Source organism: Bombus impatiens, unplaced genomic scaffold, assembly GCF_000188095.3.
Source record: "Bombus impatiens unplaced genomic scaffold, BIMP_2.2 scf_0582, whole genome shotgun sequence".
In the NCBI taxonomy this organism is placed as follows: Eukaryota; Metazoa; Arthropoda; class Insecta; order Hymenoptera; family Apidae; genus Bombus; species Bombus impatiens.
Window position 1 is genome coordinate 1,225,706 of NT_177001.1, and position 17,405 is coordinate 1,243,110.

The 17,405-nt window shown below is 31.2% G+C and overlaps 4 protein-coding genes and 1 pseudogene across 9 annotated transcripts; 4 read left to right on the forward strand and 1 right to left on the reverse strand.

The window, feature by feature from the left end:
- Nucleotides 1–51: 51 nt before the first annotated feature.
- LOC100742156 (neural Wiskott-Aldrich syndrome protein) lies at nt 52–6,116 on the forward strand. 2 transcript variants are annotated; one of them, XR_001102480.3, is made up of 8 exons: nt 52–400; nt 965–1,245; nt 1,337–1,630; nt 1,739–2,063; nt 2,147–2,572; nt 2,659–2,924; nt 3,006–3,218; nt 4,649–6,116. XR_001102480.3 is itself a non-coding variant. In XM_003491606.3 (7 exons), the coding sequence occupies exons 1-6, from the start codon at nt 305–307 to the stop codon at nt 2,917–2,919; spliced, it is 1,683 nt and encodes a 560-aa protein (XP_003491654.1). In that variant the 5' UTR covers nt 52–304; the 3' UTR covers nt 2,920–2,924; nt 3,006–6,112. The 2 variants fall into 2 exon arrangements, 1 of the variants encoding a protein (XP_003491654.1); XM_003491606.3 differs by having other exon boundaries at nt 3,006–6,112.
- A 206-nt stretch (nt 6,117–6,322) lies between these two features.
- LOC100742275 (ninjurin-1-like) lies at nt 6,323–8,193 on the reverse strand. Of its 2 annotated transcripts, none has more exons than XM_012388896.3 (3): nt 7,848–8,193; nt 6,982–7,289; nt 6,323–6,808 (listed from the first exon to the last, which is right to left on the reverse strand). In XM_012388896.3, exons 2-3 carry the CDS (start codon nt 7,249–7,251, stop codon nt 6,611–6,613), a joined length of 468 nt encoding a protein of 155 aa, XP_012244319.1. In that variant the 5' UTR covers nt 7,252–7,289; nt 7,848–8,193; the 3' UTR covers nt 6,323–6,610. The 2 variants fall into 2 exon arrangements, with proteins under 2 accessions (XP_012244319.1, XP_003491655.1); XM_003491607.4 differs by having other exon boundaries at nt 6,982–7,388; nt 7,848–8,192.
- Nucleotides 8,194–9,833: 1,640 nt separating this feature from the next.
- Nucleotides 9,834–11,431, forward strand: LOC100748496 (annotated as a pseudogene).
- A 159-nt stretch (nt 11,432–11,590) lies between these two features.
- On the forward strand, nt 11,591–13,120 carry LOC100748614 (very-long-chain 3-oxoacyl-CoA reductase-like). The gene has a single exon (XM_003491659.4). It carries the CDS (start codon nt 12,167–12,169, stop codon nt 13,088–13,090), a length of 924 nt encoding a protein of 307 aa, XP_003491707.1. The 5' UTR covers nt 11,591–12,166; the 3' UTR covers nt 13,091–13,120.
- A 421-nt stretch (nt 13,121–13,541) lies between these two features.
- LOC100742399 (lanC-like protein 2) lies at nt 13,542–16,895 on the forward strand. Of its 4 annotated transcripts, XM_024369493.2 has the most exons (11): nt 13,568–13,811; nt 14,111–14,287; nt 14,416–14,595; nt 14,668–14,692; nt 14,747–14,819; nt 14,907–15,054; nt 15,139–15,279; nt 15,963–16,145; nt 16,221–16,367; nt 16,446–16,548; nt 16,623–16,895. In XM_024369493.2, the coding sequence occupies exons 1-11, from the start codon at nt 13,770–13,772 to the stop codon at nt 16,697–16,699; spliced, it is 1,296 nt and encodes a 431-aa protein (XP_024225261.1). In that variant the 5' UTR covers nt 13,568–13,769; the 3' UTR covers nt 16,700–16,895. The 4 variants fall into 4 exon arrangements, with proteins under 4 accessions (XP_012244317.1, XP_024225261.1, XP_012244316.1 ...); XM_012388894.3 differs by having other exon boundaries at nt 13,542–13,750; nt 14,668–14,819; XM_012388893.3 differs by having other exon boundaries at nt 13,574–13,811; nt 14,668–14,819.
- Nucleotides 16,896–17,405: the final 510 nt, after the last annotated feature.

Genomic DNA, 17,405 nt, shown 5'->3' on the forward strand with positions numbered 1-17,405 from the left:
ATCTGATTTAAGAGCGAGAATATATCGAATGAGGAAACGTGGAACATTGAACCGGATAGATAAAAATGTCATCACCAACTGGTGGAGTTTCCTGTGTAGGATAGTATCAGGAATAGCTTTTGGAAGGTGATGATTGATCAATTATAATTCCACGGATTTCACGTCATTGTGTGCATTCAATTTGTAAAAAGAATGTTTGAAAGTGAGATACATTGAAGGTAAATTATGAAAGAGAAACTATCGATCGAGAAAGAACGTGGTAAGAAATTAGTACGATAGTACGAGGATCCTAACCTTGTTGAAAATGAAGTCTGGCACTGTGAACAAACATAGAGGTTCTACGCTTTTAAAAACGGAAGAAAACGAACAAGTCTATCAATTGATAGGAAATCGGTGTCAGGTAAAAACTACTTTAACGAAAATTTGCACCTGCGAATATCATAACTGTCATTATAGTACTATGATTATGACCTAAATTTTATCTGTCGATCGACAGATATAGATAAACGCGTTCTGTCAACTTCATTTTTATGGTATTTGTAAATAATCTCGTCATCGCTGATATTCGAATTAAACATTACTTCCGTTTGTGATATATTTAACAGTGCAGAAAAGAATGTTCAATGTTAAAGATATTTTATTAATTGTTTTGTGTGAAAGCAGCACTGGTTTTATATATTTTTTGCTTAAACTTGCTGTGAGAATAAACTCATATGCTTAAAATTACGTATTAGTCATGAATGAGTCAAATGATGCATCGAAAGAATAGTAATTATGCAGAAATTTTCCACAATATAATTATATACTTGTTTTCCAGTTGTTGTTGCAATCTTTGTGCTTTCTCATATCGTTTATGAATATTTTATGTTATTTGTATTTAATTAATATAATGTTAACATAAGAATTAATTGTTCAATGAGTAATATAATACTAGAAGAAATAAATAATTTTTTATGCCTTGCAGTGTTTAGCAGCTGGAGTTATTCAATTATATTTGACTGAACCACCTTTACACAAAGAATGGATAAAGAAAACTACAGGTATTATAACATTGATAAGGGATAATCCTAGACGTAGTTTTTTCCTTCGTTTATATTGCTTACAAAGGAAAGCAATGTTATGGGAGCATGAAGTATATAATGCAATGGACTATAAAGCACCAATGAGTTACTTCCATACATTTGAAGCAGAGGATTGTATGACTGCTTTTAATTTTGCAAGTGAAACAGATGCTGTTACATTAAGGTAAGTTGTATTAGGATATGAAATAAAAATATCAAATAAAGTGTTATATATTCTTTTCTGAATTTAATTTTGAAAAATTACTTGGTTTTAGAAACATTCTTCTTGATAAGTTGAATGCCAAACGTCAGAAAAGGCAACAAAGACGCTCTAAGGTAGAAGGAGAAACTCAGCATGGTGCAACATTGCCATGGAGAAATCAAAGCAACGCATCACCTGTTGCATTTAGTACAGGATCAACTTCTAATTTATTAAATGGAACCCCAACTACAATTGGTGTCAATAGGAGTGCTTCTAGTAGTTCTATGTACAAAAGTAAAAAGAAAAAACGAGAGAAAACCAAGAAAAGATTAACGAAAGATGACATTGGTCCTCCATCCAATTTTAGGTTGGGAGTTTACTAATTTGTCCCATTTATGCTTGTGCCTATTGTGCCCACTTATAATATTGGTTACATTTTACAAATATGTGTTTATATTTATTTTAATATTTTTAGACACGTTACACACTTGTCATGGAATACTAGTAGCAAAGAATTGGAATTGGACAAAGTCGATCCACATTTAAAAATATTTCTTGATATAGTTGGTGTGTCGGAACATCAATTCAGAAATCAAGACACGCGTGATTTTATTTACGATTTTATTGAAAAAAATGGTGGGATGAATGCCATTAGGGAAGATATATCTTCATCTGCCCCGAAAACTAATGCACAACAACAATTACAACAATTCCAACAACAACAACAACATCAGCAACAATCTCCAGCTGCGCCTCAAAGACAGGAATATCCCCCTCCAGTTCCAGCAAGAACAATAACAGTTTGTTTATTTTTCTCTATAATATTACATGTCTATATAAAATAAGCAGTCTTTATGAAGTACGTTTTCGAACATTTTTGCAGCATCAAACACGAAGTGCTCCACCACTACCTCCAAATCGAATTAATGCACCTTCAACACCGCCAAGTGTACCACCTAGTGCACCACCTAGTGCACCACCAGTTCATAGAACATTACCATCTCGACCGCCACCACCTTCTTTAACTTTCGCACCATCACTACCACCACCTCCACCTCCGCCTCCTCCTCCTCCACCACCTCCACCAGCTCCAGCTCCTGCTCCAGCTCCAGCTCCAGCTCCGCGTTCTAGAAGTAATTTAACTACACCTGTTCCACCTCCTCCACCATTACCAAGTACTGATGATGGAACAGTTAACGCAAGTGCTATCAATAATAATAATACTACTAGTAATGACAATAATAATGGGGATATCGCTGATCTAAGGTCAACGCTTATGGAATCCATAAGGAGTGGTACTAGACTTCGAGTTAGTATTAAAATGAAAAATTTATAATCACGAAGTCGAAATTGTATAACTGATTTTGATGATTACATATTATCTTTCTGTTACAGAAAATTGATAAATCTGAAGTAAAACAAAGTCCCCCTCCTCCAGATTCAAGGAATGCTTTGTTAGAAGAAATTCGTCGTCAAGAATTTGTGTTAAGGCCCGTTTCGAACGAAGTAAAAAATGAACGAAGTAAACCAGCGTTTCAAGGAGGATTAGCTAGTGCTTTATCAAGAGCTCTTGCCGAGCGATCAAGTGCAATCCATAGTGAAAGTGATGATTCGACTAGTGAAACCAGTGATGATGATGATGACTGGGATGATTAACTCAGGTCAGAAAGAATTAACACATAAGATTATGAGATGTAGTCTGAATAATACCTTGTTAATAAAGATATGAAATATTGTTTCAGATGAAGCATATGACTCGAGGAATAAAATAATGTATCACTGTGATAAATCTGCTATCAATAAACATGTAAACAGATTAGCTACTTTAAATGTATAATATAATGATTTTGAATTTGATATCCAAAGAAGAATGAAAATCACATGTAAATGTTCCGAAAAAGGAAATCACATAATGTGTTATCAGGAAGTAAGGCATATTTACATGGATAGGGCAGGTAAGGGCAGAATAAAGGTTCTGGTATAATTTCAAAAGAATTGTGACATGCAATTATCTGGTCTGAAGGAGAAAAGAAGATATTATATAAAGCAAATACGATGTTATATAACACAACAGGCATAAAAATATCAATTTTTCATTTACTAGTATTTATTCGTTTAACTGAGGATCAGCATTTGCCAAATAAAATGAATACCATGGAAACGATCATACCTATTCAAGCTGCTTCAATAAATATTATAAGAAATATAATAATAATACAGTTAAGTAAAAACTAGCGTAATTCTGTAGTGCAGTTAACAATATTACAAATTCCATGTAAATTTGTACTATTACTTCAAAAGTTAGTACACTTCCTGTATGATGATTACGAAATTTGCCTTAGTTTGTCCTGCCCAATTCGTGTAACTCAAAATACATATAATTTTAAGTTAGCGACCGATAGTCCAAGATGCACATTTATGGTGGAACAAAACTGTAAACGTAAAATAGATTTTCAAATTAATTGGAGTTGATCTATCAATCAGAATAGAACAAGGAAATAAAAGTATTAAACACATTACAATTTTTCTAACTTAATACTCGAAGAGATTGCAATAATTTCGATACTAAACTGTATACAAAAGATACATCGAAACTATGTTAATTCATAGGAACTTCACCTAAAATCTAAAAAAAAAAAAAAAGAAAGAAAAAAAAGAAACGTATAGTTAATGTATCTATATGTATTATTGTACAGATCGACTTTTAAGAATTTAAGCTTTTATCTATTATAAAATTAATCGTATTACGCATGTTAAGGTCGACTTATATACCTGACGTTTCAAAACTGGGAATCGAGCCTTGTAAAAGTATACATAAGTTACATTTAAATTCATCAGTATGCTAAATCTTTGTTAAAGAAACGATCTTCTCTTTTTTTACTGTTTTGTTTATAGACTTGGAAACTCGTTTGAGGTATTTAAATAACGGCCTTGTATCTAGTCGCCTACGATGCTAAAACAGGTGCCCTGAACTGATGTAAATTATAATATCTTAAAGGAGTTTCTAGAGTCTTTATATATCCCGATAGATTAAGGGATGATAATTTTTAATATTTTATTACACTAATTTTTTTACGTTTTTTTTTTTATCCATTAACTATTTATGACATTATGTCAGTTCTAATATCTGTCGGCCTCTGTATTAAGAGAGGAAGTCATGAGAACGGTGTTTTACAATATACAAACGAATTAAATGAACTTCCTTACTTCATCATGAAGTATGAGCAGTCCTGCATTGTTGGACAATATAATTCATTCGTTCAATTAAAAAAAGAAAGCAGCGCATCAAACGACTCTTCTTAGATTTATCCTATTAAAGTACGTAGACGTAAGGTTACGATTAACGATGTAGTAAGAATTGTATATTTTCACGTGTGTGATATAGGTGTCGAGACCACAGGATTGAAGCGGAAACAGAGAAATTGTCTATGGGAGTGTATGAAGCACAAGATAAAAAGTTTTATGCCACTATGGAGAAATCCTAGTCACACAGAAATGAGAAAAAAGGAATATGTTAATTATTAGTTATTGTATTTTATTATATTCTATGCAATATTATTGTAACGTAAACGCTGTTCGACGTCCGAACTTCTCTTTCGATTGACTAGAAAAATCATAGTTGCAGGATTTTTTGCTTCGATTACTGCCGAATATATGGAAATACCGACACGAGAGCGTAATTAAGAGAAAGAGGGGATCTACGCTATATTTGTTAACTAGGATAAAGGGAAAGTAGCGAGAGATGTTAAAACAAAAGACTTGTTACATATGATAAGCTAATAAGATTGTATGAAGAATGGGAGAATTACAAAATTTTACTTTGAACGCATTATATAGAAGTATTGTTGCATTTAAGAAGAAAAAGAAAAGAGAAAAAGAGCTATTAATGGGCATGTATCTTTGTCCAGTTTTAAGAAGTAAATTGTTCTTCTATTGAATGTACATATAACATAGTACATGTTACAAATCGTATTCGGTTTGTGTTGTGACTACCAAATATCAAAAACTATAAAAAAACGAACATATAACAAATATTAATTTACTTTAACATGCAACTTCCTCTTCTACTGTATTATTTTTTGTATTAACTAAAGAAGAAATAGACTCATATATAATTTATAGCGCAAATTTTATGAACTAATGCAGAATGAATGTTTCTTCTTTGTTATTGTGGAAGAACAAAAAAGAAAAAAAATTCATCTACAGAGATGATAGGGTTCGTGATAGCAGAAACCTAAATCTGTTATGTGTACATAGTTTTAAAAGGAACGTTGAATATACGTTAAAATAATGTTTATACTATTTATTTAACAGTCAGCTTTTATATATACTGGAAATTAGGTTTAAGTAGATCAGATATGTATATCGGTCTAACTAAATATTTTTGCTATGAATATGATGAGATAAATAAAATATGCGTGTGGAATTTGCGATTAAAAAAGAACCGGAAGTAAATATTCAAATTTTTTCGTTAAATTTGTAACGATAATTACCCATTATTAATTACTTCGTTTGTGAGATTCGAATGTTATAACTGTATTCAAATATACAAGAAAACATATCAAAATTTTGAAAAATATTAAATGATGATTTTGTATAGAAGCAAATATTTTGTAAAAAAAGAAAGAAAGAAATACCGATGATATGGGACTAAAATTATATCCGAATTGATTGCATTAAACTAATAAAAGACCAATTTTCCAAATCTTAGAAGAAAGTAGCTTCTTCGTAAAATTGTAATTTCTAAAAAAAAGATATGTATCATGCCATTTATGTAACTGAAATTGTTGACTTTATCGATAAATGTTTAAATACAAATATATCAATAGACACGAAAGAGAAAGGAATAGACGTAGAATGTTGTAACTTATTCGTTAATAACTTAGTCGTTTACGAAAGATGTTGAAGCAAAAGACTGTTAGATAAAGTAATTTCCTGAAAATTTGCACGTTGCATCACTTGTTAACTAGATACTTTTAACATAAACGTTAACGCAATCCACAGCTCTTACCTACTAAAATAGACAATCATGCATCATGAAGTAAAAGATAACATCTGATTCTTTCTTTTTAAAAAAATATTAAATTATTTATTTATCAATTACTTATTTATAACATGATTACATAATATATTTAAATAGAAACAGAAAGTATATTTTAATAGAGGATAGAACATTCGAATATAGAAGAAATTTATCTCTAACAATAATATTATAAATTAATACATTTGATACATCAATTTCAGATATCTTATTATCAGTTATTCATATACAAAGATAAAAGAATAAGAGAGAGCTATCTGTTTTCACAAAGATCAATATAAAATACTTCTTTACATTACATTACTGTTAATTATCATTTCTTAACAGCGGTAATGTGGTAGGAACAGGAACAGATATACTAAACGCGGCAATAAATACGTTGATGATAGTTATTAGAAAAACTCCAACTACCACGTAATTATTAATTTTTCGTGCCTGTCGTGATTTCGATTGTCCTTTTATGTCAAATCGACCTTTGAAAATCAAACTGACGCCTACGGCCACCTAAAATTTGATAGCATCTTTCTCATCAAACATACTCTTCTATAAAACAGAAAAAATAATATTCTATACTCGTTCGTATCTGTATCATATTAGTTTGTTGCAATTCGTTATCCATTAAAATTTAGAGAAGGTAGTAGAAAGAAACATTGCGTTAATCTGATGGAGTATTATACCTGGAGAAGGAGACTGATAATGATTAAACTCAGAATCAGAAAAAAAGTGGGGCTCTCTCGTTGATATTCAATCAGGTATCTTAATTGATTTGCATTGGCGGTGATTAGGGCAACATCCATCATACCTTGTGCTACAGTCTTTTTCGCGGCATATGTATTTGATTGTTTGTATGCTTGAGACTTTTTGTCCGTCGTGTCGACGGAGATAACATCTTTCACTACCACTTCTTCCACCACCTCCAATTTATTTTCTTTCTCTTTTTCATCCATACCTTCTCTTTTACATTAATTCCACCTTTCTCTTCTTTCTTCGCTCGAACACACAATGCCTTTGTTATTTTCAATCTTTGGTCCAAGATAACTCATCGATACATAAATAACGTTTATTTCTTAAATCCAATAGATATCTGAGGATCAATTACACATTTATCACTATATCTTGTCTTTTATTCTTAATATTATCAGTTATTGAACCAAATTAGTGTTATTTCGTTACTGGGTTAAAATTGGACACTTTATCAAGGAGAATATAAACGTGACAAAGTGTTCTATTACAGTACTGGAACTAAAATTCTGTTCTTCTATGATTCAAATAGTCGTCAACAAATGATTGCCATCCGGAGCTAGCAACGTCGCATGCACATTGTGATCGCTTAATCATCAATGCCGAGAATGAAGAATGCTTTGTTCAAACAGGCTCTTGTGAGAAATATCTTACAATGTAAGTTTCTCCTTATACGAATTTCTTTTCTACATTTTAATGAAATTTTGACAGAATTATAGGATTATCGATCCTATCGGTATACAACAACATCAACATACATCAACAACCGTAATAGAGAAAACTTGGAGATTTGTGTACTTACCCGGAAAGGTGATCAAAAAGTTGCTGATAGCATTGAATAGGTTCTGATTTATCGGAGGTATCGTTGGGAGTGAAGCCAGTGCAAGAATAACGATAACTATTATCGTGTTGTATATTAAACTCGACGTGAAGCTCGACGCGGTTTTAATGAAACCACATGTGACGCTTGTCAGAAGAGAAATGTTTAAGGACAATGGTTGTATATACTCAATGGGTTTATCAATCGAGGCATCGTAATTATGTTAGCTGTTCTATCACGAGCTTATCATCGAAGACTTATTCGAAGGACAAAAAAAGATAGGTAGGAATAATCACGAAGAATTTCTGTTATTATTTCCATTGTTGATTGTTGTGTGACTGATTAATTTATATTCAAGAGATTTTATAATTACGAAAACATTTCATCAAATGCTATAAATAGAGGAGTTGTAGTAAGTTCATTTAACTAGGTATTTAGGTGTAATTAGCAGGAAGTTTCTTTTCGACTTTCAATTGCATTGTTTGGCCGATTGCAACTCCTTTAATTGATTGCATTTTAACTCTAATAGAGAATGAGTCATCAATTACGATTAAGTTTTTTTTATGTGAAGCGAAAAGAAAATATAGAAATTAGAGATAATACTGATTAACTTTAATAATAAACACAAGAACTATAAGGCGAAATATCGTTGCCATTACTAATGACAGAAACATATCATGCCTTTGCTATTGTTTTATTCAATATTTACTTCATGCAATCTATTTCTGTGCATATATATATTATTTAAGAACGATTATGTGAGTGATCTTCCTCGTAAGTATAATCGATAAACTTTCAGACATTTCTCGACGAAGATTTCGAAGTTTCACGTTTTTTTCGAGACAACAATTTGTACAAGGGGAACGTGTTGTAATTGTTTGAATAAGCCACTATGCAGCTGACTCCCGCGTTATTTGTAACGTGTACACAATTGATTAGCACGAAGATTAAATAAATCTTGATTTTATCGATGACACAGTGACTGCAGTATTTCATTTATATTTAATATACAAAAAGTGAAGATTGACAATTGACAGCGACGACCATTAGCTGCATTTATATGGACAAGATTGTGTATCGGTCCAGGGTTTCATGATTTAGGTGTATCGATACAATCGGTCAGTATTGATAAATGAATGTATGCAAAGAACATAGAAGTTTGTAACTAAAAAAAAGGAAGTATGTTTATTATATGTTAAATATTTAATTGATAAATGTTGATTTTTTAATAAAATATTTGTTATATCAAGGATGTAAACATTTAACAGGCGAAAATATATCCATTATGTATCAAATATTTTTTATCAAGATATTCACTACACCAAGGATGTGAAAATGTAACAAGGAAAGAGATATGTACAATGATACATAGTTGTATCACTTGTTCAATGTATTTTTGACAAATACATATTTACCTTGATTTCTAGTAGCATATTTATCGTGTATAAATTATTCTAGACGCAGTCTATTTAACGTATGTAAAACCATTACAATCTTCTTGGATAAAGGATCGCAATCTATAGCAAATAGCCTTGAATAAGTATTGAAAAAATTATTATAAAAAAAAACAAAGAACAATATATCGATTTCGTGAGAAAAAGTAATAATCAAACTTATATAATGTAAGAGCACTTGGTGCAGGTGAAAGCTGGATGGGAAAAGAGTAAATTCGCCATGTACGCCGGAGATGAGGACATCCACACTGCGAACGAGCGTCGACTTTCGGTACATTCACAGTGTCGGTGCATGTTTTTTTCAAACATTTTTATCAAACGGAAGTGGTTATGTACAACTATGCACCTATCTATATAATAATCGTGAAATTAATTCTGACATACTTATCTGCTCTACTTATTAAAAATTCGTCAAGGATACTTATAACAACAATTTTTCCTTCTTACTCTTTATAACGACAATTTTGGTGAAATATCAATTTCATCATAATGACAGCCCTAAAATAAAATTATAATTAGAAATGTTGCGAAGAAATTACACACTGGAAAGGGCCGAAATGATCAGACGGTAACGGACACGAAATTATAGCTTCGGAGGTCCATAGACATACTTATAAAGACAGTGACGAAACTCGTTCAGGTATGAAAGTTCAAATTACGTCGTCAGAAGGGAAACTGTAATTCGAGCTTATGACGTATACAGTTTCTCGTCGATCGAATCGAGAATGTCACGGAGATTATTATTCCCGCACTCACTTGTAACGTGCCCAGCCAGTAAAGTGGAGTCAATGGTAAATGTAGTGGTTGCAAAAAGCACACACCATTGTATTTATTATAGCATTTATACTAATTAAGACCAAATATATTAAATTTCCTAGTACTAATATCTAGTAGTAGTTTCACATGACTTGAAAATGTGATACTATGAAAATGAAATATGTATAGAACTTAATAAAAAAACTTTATGGGAAAAAAAAGAGTATTATATAGCCACTATATGTTATGCTTAACTTGAAAACTGATATTAAATTTGCAATTAGAAATAAATTGAAATTAATTTAAAATAAACATAAATATAAGAATGAAATAAAAATATATCTTTGTTAATAGAAGTTGATGGAAGCATGGTACGCGAAAGCGGGACATGGAGAGGTTGCAAGAAATACGAAGTCAAGCGTGCCTTAGGGCAATGATGCAATAACGGCGAATCCCTTCCAAATTGATCGACGTTCTTTGCCCAACAAACTGGATTTTCCTGAAATAATAGAGAACGGCATGTACGCGACAGAGACCTTGTCGGTGAGCTGTAAACATACTTTCAACACTATTGTTTTAATACTTGTCGAAGTGAATAACATGCAAATATAAAAAACAAATTTAGTTGAAATATCAGAAAAATGTCAGAAGAGAAAAGAATTTTTCTCTCAATTTACATATTCGATACTTGCATGTTGTAATTCTTCATTTCAAGCTAAGTTTCTCTTTTGGTCTTCATTAACAGCGATTCAATTGAGTCGCCTTTGCGATGGTTTGACCATTTATAGCAGCGAGGAATTCGGTTTCGTGAATATATTTGGTGCCTCGGTAACACAATCATGATTGTATTTATTTTCACGAATGAAAAATTGGTATTCTACTTGGAAATATTTGTAATTCTACTAATTTTGCTGGTTAAGTTACTCGGTTATACAGTGACGTCCAAAAGTTTTAGATCAGATAGTTTTCCCACGGTATCTTAACGAATTTTAAAAAATATTATGCGACTATGTAATAGTTCTGTATGTGTATTATACTACATATTTTCTTTTACTTATCATACTATTATACTCAATACTTAAAATCTCAATACTCAATACTCAATGCTTAAAATTCTTTTATTTTTCGTTTCTCGAATATAAAGTAAAAAATTTTCCTGGCTGGAAATTTTGGCACACTACCATATATCCATGATATTCCATATTTAATGAGTTTCATGACTACTTTTTGGGAGGAATTCCGTTCACCTATAACAAGGATCTCCAGGAAGATAAAAGAACCTTGTTTTCCTCGGACAATGTTTTAAATACTAACTTTGTTGAGTGCTAAACATGCTTGAGATGAATAACAGGAAATATGCAAACGCTTTAACATCTGTTGGCAGCGGATATGGTTTACTATCTCGTACGGAAAAGACTTGATAGTCAAAATATAAAAAACAAATTATTAGATAATATTCTCGATTTTTCATTTATATAATCAATTTTTACTAAATTTCATTTAGAGAAACTTTAGTAAAAGCTGTTGCTCTGTCATAATCATTGTGAGTGTCTCTTTGCGAATTGATATTTAGACAATTACAAATCGTAAAATAGGAAATTTCATTCACTGAAGTATTCAATTTCTCATTCTATTTATATTTTTCAGTGAAAAGTTTGAGGAAGACATGGTACAAGTTTAGAATTTCAGCTGTAGCGCTAAATAGTACAAAGTAAGAGATGTGACCAGTACATCGGCACTGACAGAACAAATTAGTTCGAACTTAGTTACAACAAACTAATTCTATCGAAAAAATGAAAGTGAAGGGAAGACTATATACCATTTAATAGATAAAAAATAATTCAAAAATAGAACACGAGAAATATTGAAAAGCTGTCTGCTTTTTTCAAATTCTGCTAATTTCCGTTCGACTGTTTCAGGACCTCACAATATGTCACCGCTACGCCAGCATTGAGTATTGCGCAAAGAACTCCTTTTCCAATCCATTAGTGACGAATTACTCGAGACGATAAATGAAGTCAGCCAACTTATCGGTTGTCCTGTGACACTGATCAGAAACTAGACCGGAAGCACGTGTTACAATCGCAAATAATGTTGGTCGAGAAGATAGGTTATGCGGCGATTATATATTGGGGCTACAGACTTTCCCGTGATGTAATATACCGAATATACAAGAACTTTTTCTCAGTATCTGTAGTTGATTTATGTTCAATGGGTAAGTGGGCAGTAGTCACAGGATGTTCTCATGGAATTGGAAGAGCGTACGCGGAGGCATTAGCGAGGATGGGTTTGAACGTGATCCTGGTCAGTCCTGATACGGAGAATTTAAAATCTATCGCGAGTAATATCGAGGCGATGTACAATGTGAAGACAAAAGTAATTAAGCTGGATCTGTCGGAAGGTCTGGAGACGTACAACGTGATAGAAAAAGAAATGTTCGGCTTGGAGATCGGCGTGTTGATAAATAATCTCGGCATGTCATATCCGCATCCGGAATATTTCCTGGATCTTCCTCACAAAGAGAAGATCTACATGAGTATCGTTCATTGTAACATAGTCGTTGTAACGAATATGTGTCGAATCCTATTACCACAAATGGTTGTTAGAGGAAAAGGAGTCATAGTGAACGTAGCCTCAATGGTGGCTGTGTTGCCGAGTCCTTTATTGACAGTGTTCGCTGCAACAAAGGCATACATTGTCAAATTTAGCAGAGACTTACAGATAGAATATGGAAAACAAGGTGTAATCGTGCAGTGCTTGTTACCAGGCACGGTGACAAATCATACGACAGAGTCACCGCGATCAGGATGGCTAGTTCCTACACCTGAAAAATACGTTCAGAGTGCGATCAGGACTATAGGCAAAGAAAATGTAACCACCGGATTCCTACAACATTCTATTTTGATTGGAATAATCAAATTTATTTACCGAATATCGCCGAGTTCCATCATCGTTTGGATGATCAATATTATGGAAGGAAATCGGAATAACGCGCTTCGACGATATGTCGGATGACTTTGTAGAAATATACGGAGTTTTATTTAAGGGAAATGTTTCCTTATTTTCCTTTCTTTTATATTATAGAATAATGGTAAATTCTAGATATAATTAAACCTTACAATTAGTGTGGAAGAAGATATTGTTCCTTTCAAAACTTTTTAAGATAACTTGAATTTAAATTTAAGAAACCGGAAATGGATAGTGCGCTTCGGTACATGATCGAGACCAAAATTGGATTCTTAGCATGATTATATATTTATGTGTGGCATATAAAATGTTAGAAACTAGTAGTTATTCACCTGAAAAATAACGAAAAATTGTAAAAGTGCGTTTAAATTTAAAAATATGAGTGTGGTTATGACTCACTTGTTGATATGCTTTGATTTGATGACTTGGAGAAAAAATGGATAAAACGTACATTGTAATTATTTTAAAAATTTCTTTGAACCATATTACATATTATGGAACTATTCACCCTGAATATTTTTAATCTATACTCAGTCGGTAACGTTGACACGAAAGTAAAAAGTTTTATTTTCATGTTTCGATATCTCGAATGCTAGATTACGATTATAGTTGTAAACATAATTGTGTCCTAAACTTTTCTCTTTCTTTGTGCATTACAAATAATATTTTACTGGAAAATCTAATTCTTAAAAACAATTTGAGAGGCAGGTTTGTTGATAAGTGATATATGTATATTTTTAGAATGATGCGTCAAATACTTACGTTTTCAGTATGTTTCTAAAAAATCTTTCTCCATTATGATTATATAGAATGTAGTATTTGTAGAAGATATTTATTTGGATTTTTTTATGTAATAAACATATTAATCTGTATTTGAGAAGTATTACTCTCATTTAACAAAAAATATATTTTTTAACCTTGTTACCAGGTACACCGGTAATTTTTTTAATATGATATTTAATAAACAATATTTATTTTATACATATAAAAAATCTTCTTTCTCGCGAGCTAACTTAAAAAATTAAAATTATTGATTGGTAAAATATTGGACTACAAAATTTTTCCTAGGCAGGTGTCACATATAAAATAAGCAGAGAAAAATCGCTTGGCACAACATATATTAATATAATTAATCGATTTAAGCACTTAATTTGTGCCAAAATGGATAATCGACATTATGATAATCCATTTGATGATTATCCTAATGTACTTTCAGCAAATGTTGTGAACGCAACTACTAATGAGGTAATTATTGTTCAATATATATATACATTATTCAATAATTAGATAGTAAATTATTATAAGCATATAAATATAAATTATTTACAAGCATATGTGTATGTATGGAACTTAAAGAGATTGATGCTTGTTAGATCAATGAAGACTATAAAGAAACAATAAAAATATATATAAAGAGATTAATAGATCGATTGAAAGAAAAGAAAAACCATTGGACTTATAACGATGATTATTCCATATATACTGGATCAGCAGGGATTGCGTACATGTTTTACAAATATGGAAAGTGCTTTAATGAACCAGCTTACATTGATGTATGAATCCTTCAATATTCTTATTCCTTTAAAAGATGAATTATTTCTTAAATGCACATTTTTTCTGAGCAGGAAGCAATGGAATTATTAAGGATATGTATAGACAAATTCAGGGGTAAAAGAGAAATTACATTTTTGACTGGTATTGTAGGTCCACTAGCCTTAGGTGCAGTTGTTTTTCATTCCAAAGGCTATTCTGATGTAGCACAAAATATGATTTCAAAGTATATAGTTTAATAATATTTCACACTTATACATGTACAGAATTTGAAATAATATTTTTAAGTTTTATAATTTGGATTATCTTTCAGAGTAAAATCACTGCAATCAGTTGTTTTAAATGAAAGTAGTGATTTGCCTGATGAGTTACTTTATGGAAGAGCTGGTTATCTGTTTTCCCTCCTCTTCTTAAATTCAAATATATCTCCTGCTCCCATAGAAAATGATCTTATTAAACAGGTACTAACAGAGCAATGAAAGTTAAATTTAAAGTAAAGGTAATCAGTGCTTTAATACACAATAATTAAAAAAATATCATATCAGGTCATAGCACTCATAATTAAATCTGGAAATCTGTATTCTGCTTCAAGAAAGTACAAAACACCTTTAATGTATGTTTGGCATGGGTCAGAGTATATTGGTGGTGCACATGGACTGGGTGGAATACTTTATATACTATTACAGGTATGGTATAAATGAAAGATGCATTAATTATGTTTTTGGTCGACTAACCGACTAACTGATTAATCGGCTTCCAAGAAGCCAACTAGCCATCTCTGGGGATCATTTTCAGATATTGCTACAAAATATGTTGAATTTAGGATTGTTTAATATTACGAATCCAAAGAAAAAATTTGTTGACATTGTTTGTTATTTATATATTTATTTTGTTATGTCTTGTTTCTTTGTTTTAACAAGCTTTTGATTATGATAAAATTAAGAAATAGTGGCCAAAATTCCTGGTCAATTGGTACTTATTTAGGATATTTCAATAAGTACTAACTATTATTTTAAAATTTTTATGTAATAATCATGTTGCACATAAATACATTACTACAAGTAATAATATATACATATTAAAAAATATTAAAATTATACTAATGACAGTCAAGAAAGAACATTGAATTTTTATTTCTATATCAAGTTATCAATAATACTAAAAATTTAAGGCCGGTCGATTGACTTTTTTTGCCGACCAGTTGTCGATTTATCGCCGATTACAAAAATGGGCCGATAATCGGCTGAACCAGCTAGGCTATTAATCGATACATCTGTAGTATAAATACAAATTTTTTTTATGCTATTTCAATAGCAATACTTGTATGAAAAATTTTTTGTAATCTTCAAATATTTAAATCTATTTATAGGCACAGCAGTATTTGACACAAACTCAATTACAAAAGGATATAAAGCCTGCATTAGACTTCCTTCAGAATATACGATATCCTTCTGGAAACTTTCCATCCTCTATTGGAAGTCACACTGATAAATTGATCCATTGGTGCCATGGAGCACCTGGAATGACTATGTTATTTTGTTTAGCTTATGAGGTTGTTATTGTTTAAATCATATAACTTTTAGTAATTTTAAATTTCTAATACATAATGAAATGTATGTGTATATAGATATACAAAGATAAAAATTATTTAACAACTGCTGTACAATGTGGAGAAGTGATTTGGTCAAGAGGATTACTTAAAAAAGGATATGGAATATGTCATGGTGTAGCTGGAAATGCATACACGTTTTTAAGTCTTTTCCAGCAAACAAAGGTTATATTGAATTTACAATAAAGATATAACATAATTTGGATAGATATTATCAGAATAAAGTATTGATTTTTTTTGCAGGATATAAAATATCTTTACAGAGCTTGCAAGTTTGCAGAGTGGTGCATGGATTATGGAACACATCAAAGCAGGTCACCTGACAGACCATTTTCATTATTTGAAGGTATTTTCTTATAAATAATAATCATCTTTTCTTATCTTTTATGGAACTAATAATATCTATATATATTATTTTAGGTCTTGCTGGTACAATCTATTTCTTGATTGATCTTCAACATCCACTTTCAGCAAAATTCCCAGCATACTCCACTTAAGTACGATATACTTCAATTCTAATTATTTATTCCTCATAAAATTTCGTTTAAAAATGACTCTTTAAAATCAATTATCGCAATTTAATTCACACTATCCATACTATTTGGGTTTGAATTATACATACTTATATTTCGAATATGTAAATCTATGTGTACTTTACTGATACATAATAAATCTTATACACTACAAAATAAATTAATTCTACAAGTGTTAATCCTAATTTTCTGATTTATCTTACTTTCATAGGGATGAAAATTTTTTCTAAATTCATTTCGAAATTTTTACTTAAAGCTGAGTACATTAAAAAAAGTCATGGATTATGCGAGAAATCTATTGACCATTTTGTATTGAAATATCGTGCCATAATCGATATATTTTTATATTATTTTATAAAAAAATTCGGTAAATATCTAAGTTTTATATAAAGTTTTATAATAACAAGGGCAGTATTGCTTCTTCGATAGTTCGAGAAAAACAATGGTAAAAGTGAAACGTGGATCAGGTGCAGCGGTAGACTCAACGGCTCGCTACATATTGGTTAACAGGCCACTAATATTCATGGCGGGTCGTGCAATGGTATTTGTAAAAGCGTAAAGAGAAAAGCTTTAAAAGAGTTGCTTCGTTGAATTCAAATGTATGTGCTACTACATACTTGTATATATCTAACTATAATACTTACTAACAATCTAAATCAATTAATGCAAC

Bases quoted from the DNA above. Each gene is read 5' to 3' on its own strand.
- LOC100742156 (XM_003491606.3), top strand. From the start codon at position 305: ATGAAGTCTGGCACTGTGAACAAACATAGAGGTTCTACGCTTTTAAAA. The intron at 401-964 runs GTAAAAACTACT...TATGCCTTGCAG, and splicing joins TGATAGGAAATCGGTGTCAG to TGTTTAGCAGCTGGAGTTAT. The intron at 1,631-1,738 runs GTTGGGAGTTTA...TAATATTTTTAG, and splicing joins GGTCCTCCATCCAATTTTAG to ACACGTTACACACTTGTCAT.
- LOC100742275 (XM_012388896.3), bottom strand. From the start codon at position 7,251: ATGGATGAAAAAGAGAAAGAAAATAAATTGGAGGTGGTGGAAGAAGTG. The intron at 6,809-6,981 runs GTATAATACTCC...ATCAAATTTTAG, and splicing joins TTATCAGTCTCCTTCTCCAG to GTGGCCGTAGGCGTCAGTTT.
- LOC100748614 (XM_003491659.4), top strand. From the start codon at position 12,167: ATGTTGGTCGAGAAGATAGGTTATGCGGCGATTATATATTGGGGCTAC.
- LOC100742399 (XM_012388893.3), top strand. From the start codon at position 13,770: ATGTATATTTTTAGAATGATGCGTCAAATACTTACGTTTTCA. The intron at 16,146-16,220 runs GTTGTTATTGTT...ATGTGTATATAG, and splicing joins TATTTTGTTTAGCTTATGAG to ATATACAAAGATAAAAATTA. The intron at 16,368-16,445 runs GTTATATTGAAT...TTTTTTTTGCAG, and splicing joins GTCTTTTCCAGCAAACAAAG to GATATAAAATATCTTTACAG.